The sequence below is a fragment of the Symphalangus syndactylus genome, chromosome 24 (assembly GCF_028878055.3).
Source record: "Symphalangus syndactylus isolate Jambi chromosome 24, NHGRI_mSymSyn1-v2.1_pri, whole genome shotgun sequence".
In the NCBI taxonomy this organism is placed as follows: Eukaryota; Metazoa; Chordata; class Mammalia; order Primates; family Hylobatidae; genus Symphalangus; species Symphalangus syndactylus.
Window position 1 is genome coordinate 22,028,166 of NC_072446.2, and position 14,049 is coordinate 22,042,214.

General features: G+C 44.4%; 1 protein-coding gene across 2 annotated transcripts in view; it reads right to left on the reverse strand.

Moving 5' to 3' along the window:
* Positions 1-9,194, reverse strand: part of PTPN1 (protein tyrosine phosphatase non-receptor type 1) — a 73,244-nt gene extending 64,050 nt beyond the window's left edge. The window contains exons 1-2 of one of the 2 annotated variants that reach the window (XM_063633403.1): positions 9,095-9,194; positions 8,546-8,802 (exon numbers count right to left, since the gene is read on the reverse strand). In XM_063633403.1, the coding sequence (XP_063489473.1) occupies positions 8,546-8,608 (63 nt within the window). In that variant the 5' untranslated portion in view covers positions 8,609-8,802; positions 9,095-9,194. Of the gene's footprint in view, positions 1-8,545; positions 8,945-9,094 lie in introns of those variants that run through there. The other variant, XM_055266786.2, reaches the window with a different exon arrangement.
* Between the last annotated feature and the right edge of the window lie 4,855 nt (positions 9,195-14,049).

Sequence of the window (14,049 nt, forward strand, 5' to 3'; positions counted from 1 at the left end):
ATGTAACTTTCTGATCTTGGCCCCATTCTGCCTCACCCCACCTCGGAGGATGATCCTTAACACTCTGGCAACAGGGAGGTGGGGTCCAGGTAGTAGAGAACAATAATAGTAATGTTCTTAATTCAAAAGTGCTGTCAAGATACAGTTCAGATCAGAGTAGAAACAACAAAGCAAAACAATGACAACAACAACAACAAACCAAAAAATGATATATTCTCTCCCTGCCCCAGAAAAAAAAATTCACTGGGCACCTTCTTAGAGGCCTCTTTTCTCTGTGCAAAAGTTAGCCACAAAAATATTTATGACTCAGTGAAGGCGTATTTTCCTTTATCCTTACAGAAGCAAACTAAGCCCTGATTATTTGAAAAGTGAAACAGCAGTTAACAGTGACAAATGTTCAAACATCAAGGAGAGTTAAAGCTAATTTACCATGTTATGCTAAATGCAGTTTGCTTATTTGTTCTCTTGAGTGAAGTTATGTTCAGAAATGACTTCATCCTTAGACATTTTTAAGTAACCCACGTTCTTAAGAGAACTCTATTTGGAATAACTACTTGATGTTCACTTTCCTGTAAGAAATTCGCAATAGTGTACAATCCCGTAACCAGGGCCCATCTGGATAAAAATTAGCTAAGCTGTTTGCTGTAATTTAACGTGGTGACTTTTAAGTAAGATTCTGCAAAAGGAAGAGATGTGCCAATAAAAGATCCATTAAGAAAGGAAAAAAGTCGAAAAACGTTTCTTAACAGAGATAAGGGAAGAGTTTTCCTTTTCTAATCACCAAGAAATTTTTAAAAATTATTTTGAAAACCTAGTTTTGCTATGCTCATCTTATCTTTGCAAGTGATGTTGCTCACCCACAAAAGCCACAAACACAGCCGAGGCTTCCTTCTTCATCTGTAAAAGTAAAACATACCTCAGTCTCTAGGAAGAAACATCTGAAAAGTAAAGAGAAGGAGACAGGGACACAAGCCTACTTGGGACCCAAAACTTTACTTCAACAAGTGGTTAATCCTCAAGAAGGATTTAGAATTTCCCAGCACTAGATTCAGAGTAGTAAAGAATATGTTTATTTCCCAGAGAAAATGCAGACCTTAAGTGTCCCTTTGCCATGTTTACTCTGAGTCCATATTACAGAGCTGACTTCAGAGCAGTAATTCTATCTAATTACCATAGGGTATCCATAAAACCTTACTGCCTTGGTAAAACCATAAGCACTCAGTAAATCGAACCATGTCACACGTTTTTCTCTTAAAAAAAGGACTGGGCTGGGCACAGTGGCTCACACCTGTAATCCCAACACTTTGGGAGCCTGAGGCAGACAGATGGCTTAAGCCCAGGAGTTCAAGACCAGCCTGGGCAACACAGCAAAATCCCATCTCTACTCCAGAAAAATACAAAAATTAGCTGGGCGACGGCCGGGCGCGGTGGCTCACGCTTGTAATCCCAGCACTTTGGGAGGCCGAGGCGGGCGGATCACGAGGTCAGGAGATCGAGACCACGGTGAAACCCCGTCTCTACTAAAAATACAAAAAAAAATTAGCCGGGCGTGGTGGCGGGCGCCTGTAGTCCCAGCTACTCGGAGAGGCTGAGTCAGGAGAATGGCGTGAACCCGGGAGGCGGAGCTTGCAGTGAGCCGAGACTGCGCCACTGCACTCCAGCCTGGGTGACAGAGCGAGACTCCGTCTCAAAAAAAAAAAAAAAAAAAATTAGCTGGGCGTGATGGCACATGCCTGTAGTCTCAGCTACTTGGGAGCCTGAGGTGGGAAGATCACTCGAGCCCAGGAGGTGGAGGTTGCAGTGAGCCAAGATTGTGCCACTGCACTCCAGCCTGGATGACAGAGCAAGACCCCATCTCAAAAAAAAAAAAATTATTAAAAAAAAAACTGTAAAAGGACTGAAAATCATTTATAAGTACTTGGTATTATTTTATTTGTAGTGTGACTTGTACCAAAGCCCAGAGATCAATAGATTTGATGACTACAGTTTTCTTTGGCTGTTTCAGGGCAGGAGGAAATCTTCCGTGTGAAATGGTCTTATTTTCAGTTTTCATACAATCAAAATTTACAAGCTGTCAGCAAGATACTCATGATTATGTCAAGCTGCTTTGAAAAAGGAGAGGGCGGCAGCTAGTAAACTCTGAAGACCATTTCTACACAAAGTAAAGCATTATTTCTAAAATACTGGAGACTTAGGTACTTTCTTCTCAAATATGGCAGATGTGTAAACTATCATATTATTCAAATGAAACTTAGACCAGATGTAGGTTTCTTCCTAAAATTACAACATAAAGGGCAGCTATTCTTTGCGTACCTAGTTAGGGTTGAAGCTTTCGTAAATTCTCAAGAATCAGTTCCTCTATCTTTTACAGGAAAAGCCACCCAATTGCTACTTGAGAGAAAAACTGCAAAAGCATAGCATATGTGTCAGGGCTACTCATTTTCCACATTACTAAGTCAAATGAACTCTATTTATCAAAAACATTTCATGCCCCTTGGGAAAAAAACATCCCATTCTTTTGAGTTGTTAACTATACTCACAAAGCTCCTATAAACTTTTGAGCCTAATCGTACCCACCCACACCTTACAAAACTGAGTAACCGCTGCAGTTTTTACAAGGATTATTCAGGAACATTAAATTCTATTTGTGAGTACATTAAGGATTTTTATTACTTGACCTGAACTTAATGATCAGTTAGTCCAGGATCATTTTTACAAGGGAGAAACCAAAACCCAAAGAAAGTAAGGGACTCACTCAGCACTGTTAGTATGACAGCTGAGACTACAACTATACCCGGACACAGGGGACGCTAGAAAAAGCAAAACATGAAACTACTCTCTTGCCCCTAAGGGTGGTCTGATCAAAGGCCAAAGAATGTCATTACCATTTATAGTTAAAAAAAAAAAAAAATCAAAGACTTGGTAATGGTCGTTATTTTATGGAGAACTATATTTTATATCCCAAAACCAAAAAGTATTTTATGAACCAACCACATGCAAAGGCCCGCTAGAAGGCTTGTGAGAACCAGTCAGGAGGGATGAGGGCAGAGGAATTCAACAATTCTTAGAGAGACAAACATATTACCTCCAAGTTGCCTGTAAAGTTCACCCTAGGCCAAGCACAAATTTATTGTTATATTTAAAGCTTCTGTGAAACAAATCAGTGGTATCAGCTTCTACTGGATAAGAATGCCAGCCTTTCTTCCAAAGCCACTGCAGCAGGCAATACTAAATTACCTCATTAGGCCATGACTCAAAATGTGGTGGGGCCTTCTCCCAGAGTGACCCTCTGCTATTGGTACTAATGTGGGCTAATCTATCGTTTCCATCATTGCCCCCCTAGAGTGGGAGCCAGGAACCATGTTTTGTACATCTTTATACCATCAGGCTAGCAAAGTACTGACCATCAATTCAATCCCAACTCTTGTTAGGTACCTACTCTGTGCCAGGAGCAGAGGACTTCAAGATGAATGAGAAAGATACAACAGGTGGCCTCAGGAAGCTTGGGCTCTGCTGGAGATAGACCTGGGATATAAAGTAGCAGCTACAGCCGGGCACAGTGTCTCATACCTATAATCTCAGCACTTTGGGAGGCCAAGGCAGGAGGATCACTTGAGCCCAGGAATTTGAGACCAGCCTGGGCAATATAGTGAGACCTTGACTTTATAAAAATTAAAAAAAAAATTTTGTAAAGACGCAGCTACAATGACAGCAGGGCTTTAGAAGAGATATGTGCCAGCTTGTATGAAAACACACAGGTGACGGAACAAAACTCTGGTGCAAGGAAGCACACATTCGAGCTGGAAGATGCAAGCTAGACTGAACGGGAGAGGCATCCTCAACAAAGTGCTTAGCAATGGTATAGAGGAATGAAGGGTGAGGATGAGTTTGGAGAATGCTGCCCTTTCTTGTCTGGCTAGAATGGAAGCCACATGGGAGGGAAGGACTGGAAGTTGGCTGCCATGCTAAAGAGGAGTTTGGACTTTACAAGTGTTATGAAAGAATCAGAAGTAGTTACACAGAGGAGTGACAGACTCAGATCTGGTTTTAGAACAATTAATTACTCTAGTGACAATGGGACCATATTAACAGGTAACCGGTTTCACTCATTTCTGCAGTGTGAAACTAGAAACCATTGCAGGCTCATAAGCAACATCTGAGAACCTAGACTACTAGTGTGGTGGAAGGGATGCCATAGTGACCAACCAATGAAATGTGGCAGAGGGAATCACCAACTACTTCAAAGTCCCCAGCCCTCCTGGATACTCCGAATGTGAACATGGAATGGCTGGTGCCAAACTACATCATCTGAGAACAATGACCCAGCTAGAATTCCAATTTTCCTGAACATGGGCTGCATAAAGGAACACACCCAGCCGATTTGCCAGTATTAGTTGTTACCAGAAACAAATCAGCATAAACACTGTAGGGAGGAATGCCAAATTGTGCAAAATATATATAGGCTCAGGCAGGCCTCAGAAAAAGTACCTGCAAGCCAGGCATGGTGGCTCACGCCTGCAATCCCAACTTCGGGAGGCCAAGGTGGGAGGATTGCTTGAAGCCAGGAGTTCAAGACCAACCTGGGCAATATAGCAAAACCCCATCTCTATTTAAAAGAAAGAAAGAAAGAAAGAAAAAGCACTGCTAGGAACAAAAATTGCCAAAAGGATTCTGTAATCTACAAGATCACAAGACGGTTTTCTTTAACAAAGAGAAAAGGAAAAGAATCACAAAACAAAAGGCCATTATTTCAGTAGCTAAGTCAAAAAACCTCCACAGGAAATTTCTTATTCATTTTCACCGTGAAATTCAGTACACATTCAATTACATTATTCAATACCAGGTATTTTAATAGGTTTTGAGGAGCTATTCATGATAAAATGCAAAATGGAGGAGGAGCAACAGCAGATAACTTGCAGCTAAGAAAAAGTGGCATTACCATTATCCCCCAGCTGACTTTTTGGAACTACTGGTATGGTTTACTTACTTCCAAAAACACCAAAGTATTCCTGTAAATATGCCAGTGATGTCAAATAACAATAGCAAAAAGTTCTTGCCTTCACTATTTCTACTTGTGCTCCCAGTTAATCTAATATCAGTCCAGACAATTACAAAGGCATTTACACCATTTCCAAAGTACTGATCAGACACCTAAATTTAGTTCACTCAAACCAGGGCTAAACAAGAACATTTAGATCTAATGGGTCACTCAAGATGACTAGAACTTCCCAGTCATTTCCGTTAGTCTTTATCTTTTTTTTAAGTGAAGTGAGTCATAGTGTATAGATCTTTCTCCTTTGCATAAAATAGTTTTTTTTTCCTCTGAAGAAAATGGTATTTAAATAAACGTTATTGGCAAATTTTAATACTCATCTTTTTGGAATATAACAACATAAGCTGTATATCAGTAAGGAATTTTAGTGAACTATTGTTACAACATGGTTTTAACCTAGTCAGGCATTAGATTGTATTTCATAATGAAAACAGCTATAAAAACAAATGTCAATTGGAAGAGTGGCCCATTTTACAAAGCCTGCCTCTAACATGAATAAATCTTGCCTTCATGTCACTAGCTACTATTGCAGTCCCCTTTATCTGAAACAATCAAATCATTCACACTGAAATATAGTGAATGGTATCAGAGAATCAAAGAATTTACAGACGAGAAAACAAGCAAAACACCGGACCCAACCCCTCTGAAACTACAGATGGAGGGCAGCACATGAGCTATTCTTTTCATTCACTCAACCCTCTCTCCTCTCATTCTAGATCAGTAAAACCAATCTCTTTTCCTCATCTGAGCTCGTTCTCTCCTCTTAGACAGCTAGGCCCAATCAAGCAACCAGATGATTTGAAAGTGTTTAAATGCTAGAAAATAATGTTTAAAGTCATCTATATACACTATCAAAGCTGACTTTTTATAGACCTAGATGCTTATTAGCATCTATGCTATTCATTAGCATTAAAGATTAAAAATACGGTTATGCTCACTTTATCAAACTGACCTAGCAAAGAATCTCTGCCTAAAAAATTTGTTTTCCAAGCTGCCACATTCCTCAGCACTCAAAAGTCCTCTTCACTCTTTGTTCTTTTCAAGTTTTTACATCTTTTTGTTCTAATCAGAAAATAAGTTAGAATAACTGACCTGCTTACCAAGTTGTAAGCAAAAATTACATTATTCTCTAATCACAATAGGCTAGGCAAGCTCAAAGTATGACTTTGTATAAGGCTGCCCTCATTTCGACATGCTATAAAATACTAATTTTTTTAAACTTCCATTTTCTATCAATTATAAACACATTTCTTTGAATCCTTGAAAAATAATGGTTTTGGTAAAGCGATACACACCTCGGAAAGTTAGCCACTTTAGACTCAAGGTCATCTGAACTCTGTTTCAGAAAACGCTACAGTTGTATGACAAAGAGCTACTTTTACACTTAGGAGAAAAGCTTCTGATTTCAAGATTTTCGAAAAGAAAAATATCCATACAGTGGAGGTGAGAAAAGCCGGCCCTGACAATTCTCTAAGACCAAAAGAAACTACCTCCGGGAATGTGGCAATCCATTAAGAAGCAGGGAAAATCTCAACACCTTGACTAACTTGTGGGGCTTAATTGTGGCAGAAAAACTTAAGAACAATGAAGGAAATGAATTGAAGACTGACACACTCCATGCTAGTTGCATGCTGAATACAGTTTTAACAATGCTTGGGTGACAGGTCAGCCCACTCTGGCTTAAAATTGTAAGAAATAAAATTCAACTAAGAACTAAGTTACCATACGTATTTCTTGTTGTCAACTCAGTCAGTTTCAGTGGAAAAGACTTCTCCACAATGCTTCCACTGTGATGGGGTGTATCATAATCAACTCCAACACTTCAGACCAACAATTTTCATTTAAAGCCACTTTAGACTCTACTGCATTAAACTGATGCAGAAAATTTGTCCACACATTCTCAAAGTCCCTTGTGGAATTCATTCAACTAATTCAGAGACCAGATATGACATACAAATTTTATATACTGATCAATCATACTTATTAGTATATAGATTACAGTGGTTAGAAATATTAGTCTAGCAGAAACTAATATACACACCACAGTCCAAATAAAAAGAATCCTGTCAAATAAGCTTGATGTAAATCCACATGAAAATCAAGGCTGCCAAAAAAAAAGGCTTTTGTTAGTCAAGCATACCAAAGAACTGCTTAAATCTTTTTTCCTTTCTAAGCGGAGCTCAAAATAGACTTTAATACTACAGCTGATGGATCTCACAATTTGCCTTTTGAGCCTATAAGCTGAAAACAGAATCACCTGCCGTCTCCCTTTACGCAAGTAACAAAATCTCTCTATTCTGTATATCGCTTAAGATACTGTGCAAGTGTGGTTTTAGTTAATCTTCACAACCCCCGCAATGACATTTAATTGGGAGTATGTATTTTATTCAGATGCTTGTGAAAGGAAGAGCTCTTTTGTGTTTTTAGCTATTTGTTTTATAGATATATGAGAAACCCTACTTTCCTAACTTTTTAACACACAAGATGACTCCTAAGACAAGGTCATCTCTGCCACGAGCAAAGACTAAGCTGCTCATTGAGGAAAGATGCTATTTTAGAGAGGGTTAAAACGTTAACCTTCCTGAGACCTGCCTGAAAGGATAATATCATGGCCCCAATGGAGTGGGTACCGCAGGCCTCCTGGCTAGAAGGTTCTTTAGCCCTATATTCTCACGGCTTTCTGCTCCTCTTGGTTCAGCTCACAAAGCAAATGTCTCTTCCTTTGACAGGCCTTCCCTGATCCCCTTCTCTAAGATAGCCGGCCTTCTATACAGTCACCCTGTACTCCGTTAGGAAGTCGTTCTCTTCACAGCACCTGTCACTATCTGAAATTATTTGCTTTTGTGTTTGATTGCCCTATTCGACTCTAGGCTCCACTAAGGCTAGGATCTTGTCTGTCCTGATTAGCAAACGCCACCTCCAATGCCTAAGCGGTGCCTAGCACAGAATAAGCTCGCCAACTCCTATCCAATAAATGAATGAACAGAAACGGGGAAGGGGACTGTCATCCCTGGGACTCGACGCACACTGAGACTAGGGGAAAGGAAAGGTGAAGGAGGGACGGGGGGAGTAACCTTTTCCCCCAGGGAGACAAAGGAAGAGAGTCTGAGGTGGTTCACTCCAGAAAAGGAAATAGTGGGGGTGCTAAATCACCCCAGGGGACAAAGAGTGGACAGGCAGGGGGCGGGGTCGGGGTGCGAGGGATTCGCGCTGAGAGCACAGACCGGCGGTCCCCCGGCTTGAGACATCATCCGGGCTGGAGAACAGGAGGGAGGTGGGGGATCGAAGGGGGCTCCGAGGCTGCGGTGAGAAACAGGCCCACCCCGGGGACAAAGGGGGGGGCGACGCAGTGCGTCGCTGTCCCATCGAATCCTCAAGCAGTAGGAGCGAGGCAGAGGGCAAGACCCAGAGGGAGTCTGGGGCCTGGAGGTCTGAGGGGATGTTCAAGCGGCCTAAGCGAAGGGCCCGCCACGCTCCGGGGCGCTCCCGCACCTGGTAAATGGCCGCCCAGCTCCCGGACTTGTCGATCTGCTCGAACTCCTTTTCCATCTCCATGACGGGCCAGGGCGGCTGCTGCGCCTCCTTCTCGGCCCACTGCGCCGTCTGCCGCTCTAGGCCGCGTCGCGCTCTCAGCCCCGAGGCCCGCTGCAAGCCCCGACCCCTGCAGCTACCGCCGCCCTAGCCGCCGCTGCTTCTTCATGTCAACCGGCAGCCGGAACTACGCACCGCGCCTGCCAGGGGCTCCGCCCCTGAAGCATAATGACCAATCAGCGATCGAGAATTTCGACAAGCACTTCCGCGGGGAGGAGCCGGGGGAGGTGCTAGGGGAAGGGGCCCCAGCACCGCGAGATATCTAATAGCGCGCGTTCCCTCCTCAGCTCCGGGGCACTTGGCTCGCGCGGGGCGCAAGCACGTTGCCTAGGCGACCCCGGGAGCCCCGCCCACGGCGCGTGGGCTCTCCAGGCCCGGGAGGGCCTTGAGTTCCAGCTCCCACCCGGCCCTTTGAGTCATAGAGTGAAAGGCCTTAAAGTAGTCACGCACCTCTTTTCCTGCAGGGCCTGGGGCCTGGCCTCAGTAATCCTAGCTGGAGTATGGGAGGAGGGCACCGTGCTGTATTTCCTACCTCCCAGCTCTGGCCAGATGTCTGCCTTTTTTTCGTGAAACTCAGGAGTATCATGTTTCACTACGCTGCTGGGGAAGCCCACTACTTTCTAAGGGTAGTGTCCCTGTCTGAAACGCAGAATTTCCGCTTGAGTGCTGCAGGAATGAATGGATGGGGATGGAATGATTTTCAGTGTTTCCCAGAGTATCAAGGAACTCCCGCTCAGACTGAACTAAGCAGAGCACAAATTCCACGTTGCATTATGTTAAATAAAAATCATAGGAGCCCAGGCGCGGTGGCTTATGTCTGTAATCCCAGCACTTTGGGAGGCAGAGGCAGGCGGATGCCTTGAGGCCAGGAGTTCCAGACCAGCCTGGGTAACATAATCAGACCTCGTCATTACTAAAAGTTAAAAAATTAGCCGGTGTGGTGGGGCCCAGCTGCTGGGGAGGCTGAGGCAGGAAGATCACCTGAGCCCAGGAGGTGGAAGCTGCAGTGAGCTGTTTTGGCGCCACTGCACTCCACCTTGGGTGACAGAGCGAGACCCTGTCTTGAAAAAAAAAAAAAAAGAAGAAGAAAAAAGGGCTGGGTGTGGTGGCTCACACCTGTAATCCCAGCACTTTGGGAGGCCGAGGCAGGTGGATCACCTGAGGTCAAGAGTCCGAGACCAGCCTGACCAACATGGTGAAACCCGGTTTCTACTAAAAAAAAAAAAATTTAGCCAGGCATGGTGGCGCATGCCTGTAATCCCAGCTACTTGGGAGGCTGAGGCAGGAGAATCGCTTGAACCCTGGAGGCAGAGGTTGCAGTGAGCCGAGATAGCTCCACTGCACTCCAGCCTGGGCAACAAGAGCAAAACAAACAAACAAAAAAAGTTCTGGCATTAGGGTCTCAACAGACTAGACTAAAAATCAGAATGGAGTCACTCATGCTAAAGTTCTACATCATCAGACTGATAACCTTTCACGAAATCAGAAGAGAGATACACACCCTGATTTCCCAAACAGACCGTTTTAATCAACATAATGAAGTTCCCTTTGCTTTAATCCTTACAACAAAAAGTAACCTGAAGTAACCCGATGCGAACCAGTTATTTCTCTCTTGTTCTGTTTCCCTGTTCCTGCCTTACAAGGAAAGTAACTATGAAATGACCAATCTGCTTTTTGTTCTTTGTTTCTGCTTTTTTCAGCCCTTTTCTGTCTATAAAACCAACCTCCTCTGCTCAGCTCATTGGGACACTTGTGCTATTTTGTGGAATGAAGTCTTGCCCGATTCTAGAATCACGAGTGAAGCCAATTAAGATGTTTAAACTAAATTTGTTGTAATTTTGTCTTTTGACATTTACAGTCACCTGGGAAGTGTGTTGAATAATGCAGGTTCCTGGACCCATCTCCAAATGATTCAGATATCTTTGGTCTAGGGATGAGACCAGGAATCTGCATTTTCACCAACAACTGCAGCTGATTCTGTGATCCTTAAAGCACCCATGAGCAGGTTGGTCAGGTTGCCTTCCTGCAGGCTCTAGTTTAAACCATCCCCCTCTGGGCCTGGCATGTCATGTGGACGTTGTGAATTCCAGGAGGTCTGAAAACCTAGAAGAGAGAATTGTCTTCATTCTTTGTTGCCCAGAGCCACTGCCTGGTATTATCAGCTGAATTCCAGCTCATCCCTTGAGTGCTTGTGGCAGGCACTATGCCGGGAATTCTAAGTACACATTCCCATTCAATCTCCACAACAACCCTCCAATGCAGTTGCTATTATTCCCATTTTATAGATGAGAAAACTGACTGGCTGTGGTGGCTCACGCCTGTAATCCCACCACTTTGGGAGGCCGAGGTGGGCGCATCACTTGAGGTTGGGAATTCGAGACCAGCCTGACAAGCATGGTGAAACCTCATCTTTACTAAAAATACAAAAATTAGCAGGGTGTGGTGGTGCATGCCTGTAATCCCAGCTACTCAGGAGGCTGAGGCACAAGAATCACTTCAACCTGGGAGGCAGGGGCTGCAGTGAGCTGAGACTGTGCCACTGCACTCCAGCCTGGGCAACAGAGCAAGATCCTGTCTCAAAAAAAAAAAAAAATAGCCGGATGTGGTGGCGTGCACCTGTAGTCCCAGGTACTCAGGAGGCTGAGGTGGGAGAATCACTTGAGCCTGGGAGATTGAGGCTGCAGTGAGCCATGATCATGCCACTGCACTCCAGCCTGGACGATAGAGTGAGACCCTGTCTCAAAAATAAATAAATAAAAATAGGCCAGGCCTGGTGGCTCACACCTGTAATCCTCGCACTTTGGGAGGCTGAGGCAGATGGATCACCTAAGGTCAGCAGTTCAAGACCAGCCTGGCCAACATGGTGAAAGCCCATCTCTACTAAAAATACAGAAAATAGATGGGTGTGGTGGTGCACACCTGTAATCCCAGCTAATTGGGAGGCTGAGGAAGGAGAATGGCTTGAACCTGGGAAGTGGAGGTTGCAGTGAGCCGAGATCGAACCACTGCACTCCAGCCTGTGCGATGGGAGCAAGACGCTATCTCAAAAAATAAATAAATTAATTAAATAAATTAAATAAAAATAAAAATAAAAAATTAGATGAGGGGGGACCGGGTGCAGTGGCTCATGCCTGTAATCCCAGCACTTTGGGAGGCTAAGGCAGGTGATCACCTGAGGTCAGGAGTTTGACACCAGCCTGATCAATATGGTGAAACCCCATCTCTACTAAAAAATACAAAACAAATTAGCCAGCCATGGTGGCGTGTGATTGTAGACCCAGCTACTCTGGAGGCTGAGACAGGAGAATTGCTTGAACCCGGGAGGCGGAGGTTGCAGTGAGCCAAGATCGCACCACTGCACTCGGGCCTGGGTGACAGAGCAAGACTCTGTCTTAAAAAAAAAAAATGGATGAGGAAACTGAGGCACAGAGAGACAAAATTACTTGTCCAGAGTAGCACTGCACATTGGTATGGAAACCTGCATTCTAGCCTGGTTTCCAGAGCCTGCTTCAGAGCCAGGCTTCGTGTGTCCAGGTTCCAGCTTAGTAAATACTAGTGGTGCAAGCTTGGGCAAATTTTCATTAATCTCTGCTGTCCTTTGTAAAACAGACATAACAAAAGTGCCCACCTCACAGGGCTGATGTGAAGATTGGATGAGTACATATCACGCTGTTAGTATACTGAGTGGCTCAATAAATATTAACTGTCATTACTACATATCTTTAAATAATAGCAAATAAAGGAGATAAATGAAATGTTATTGAATACATGCAATTAGCTTGATCAGAAATGTCTTTAGAAAGTGAGCATTCCATAGGGGAAAAATTAACAAAAATGCCCATTCTAGTGAAAACTGTGGGAGCTGCCACACTTGGAAGCTACCTAATTGAAGTCTTAGTTCCTTTAAGTGACTGTCCAGACTCCTGTGCTCCTCCCGCCCTTATACCCTTATACTTTTTGAGTTCTAGTTTGTCTGGAACTCACAACCCTGAGAGCATCCTGGAACAAAAATAGGGCTGGTCCATTCCTATCCCTGTATGTCAAGCTAAGTAAGTAAATAAATGCCCATCCCAAGCCCAAGTGGCCCTCACGCCTGCAGGGGGTGCCGCCCAGTGACTGGAGTAGCCTTTTTTGTGTTTTGTTTTGTTTTGTTTTGTTTGAGATAGAGTCTTGTTCTGTCACCCAGGCTGGAGTGCAGTGGCGTGATCTCGGCTCACTGCAACCTCCACCTCCTGGGTTCGAGCGATTCTCCTGCCTCAGCCTCCCTAGTAGCTGAGGTTACAGGTGTGTGCCACCATGCCTGGCTGATTTTTGTACTTTTAGTAGAGATGGGGTTTTGCCATGTTGGCCAGGCTGGTCTCAAACTCCTGACCTCAGGTGATCCGCCCGCCTCGGCATCCCAAAGTGCTGGGATTACAGGTATGAGCCACCGCACCCAGCCTGGAGTAGCCTTTGAATGGGGCCAAAGCTATACACAGGGTCTTGGTGGGGGAGAGGAGAGTTGGAGGCAGCCTCAAGCAGGGTCCAAATTTGGGCTGTTTAGAGGCTGTACTTGTTTCCAGTGGCTGCTGTAACAAATTACAAATTTGGTGGCTTCAAATAACAGAAATTTATTCTCTCACAGTTCTTGAGGCCCAAAGTCCAAAATCAAGGTGTTGACAGTGCCGTGCTCCCTCTAAAGTCTCCAGGGGAGGGTCCTCCTTTGCCTCCTCCAGCTTCTGGTAGCTCCAGTCATTCCTTGGCTTGTGGCTGCCTCACTCTGATCCCTGCCCTCTGTCTTGGCAGACTTTCTTCTCTGTATCTCCTGTTCTGCCTGCCCCATTTCCCTCTGCCTTGTTCCTACAAGGATGCCTCTCTTTGGATTCAGGGCTCATCCTATCCAGAACGATTTGGCAATCCCATCTCAAGATCCTTAAATTTATTACATGTGCAAAGACCCTTTTTCCAAATAGGTCACATTTACAGGTATGGGGACTTGGACATATCTTTTTGGAGGCCTCCCCTCAATCTACTACAGTGCAGAGAGTGAAACCTTGCCACAAATATTGATCCTGAATGAAACCCCTAATTTCAGGTACCAGCTAATTTGCCCTTCCATTCATTGTGTACATAGCTTTTAATATTTGGATCATGAAACCCTCCTATGCAAAATCCTCCAACAGTTTCCCATCCTACTTAGAAGAAAACCCAAATCATGTCTAACCCTGGCCCACAAGGCCCACGTGACCTGGCCCGTCACTGTGTCCCCTCGCATACTTCTCTGCAGTCTCAGGTCTATCTCCAAATATACGGGGCTGGCTCCCACCCCAGGACCTTTGCACCAGCTGTTCCTTCTGCCTGGATCATGCTTCTTGCAGGTCTTCTCAGCTTTCAGGTCTCAGGTCAAATGTTACCTCCCCGAACAG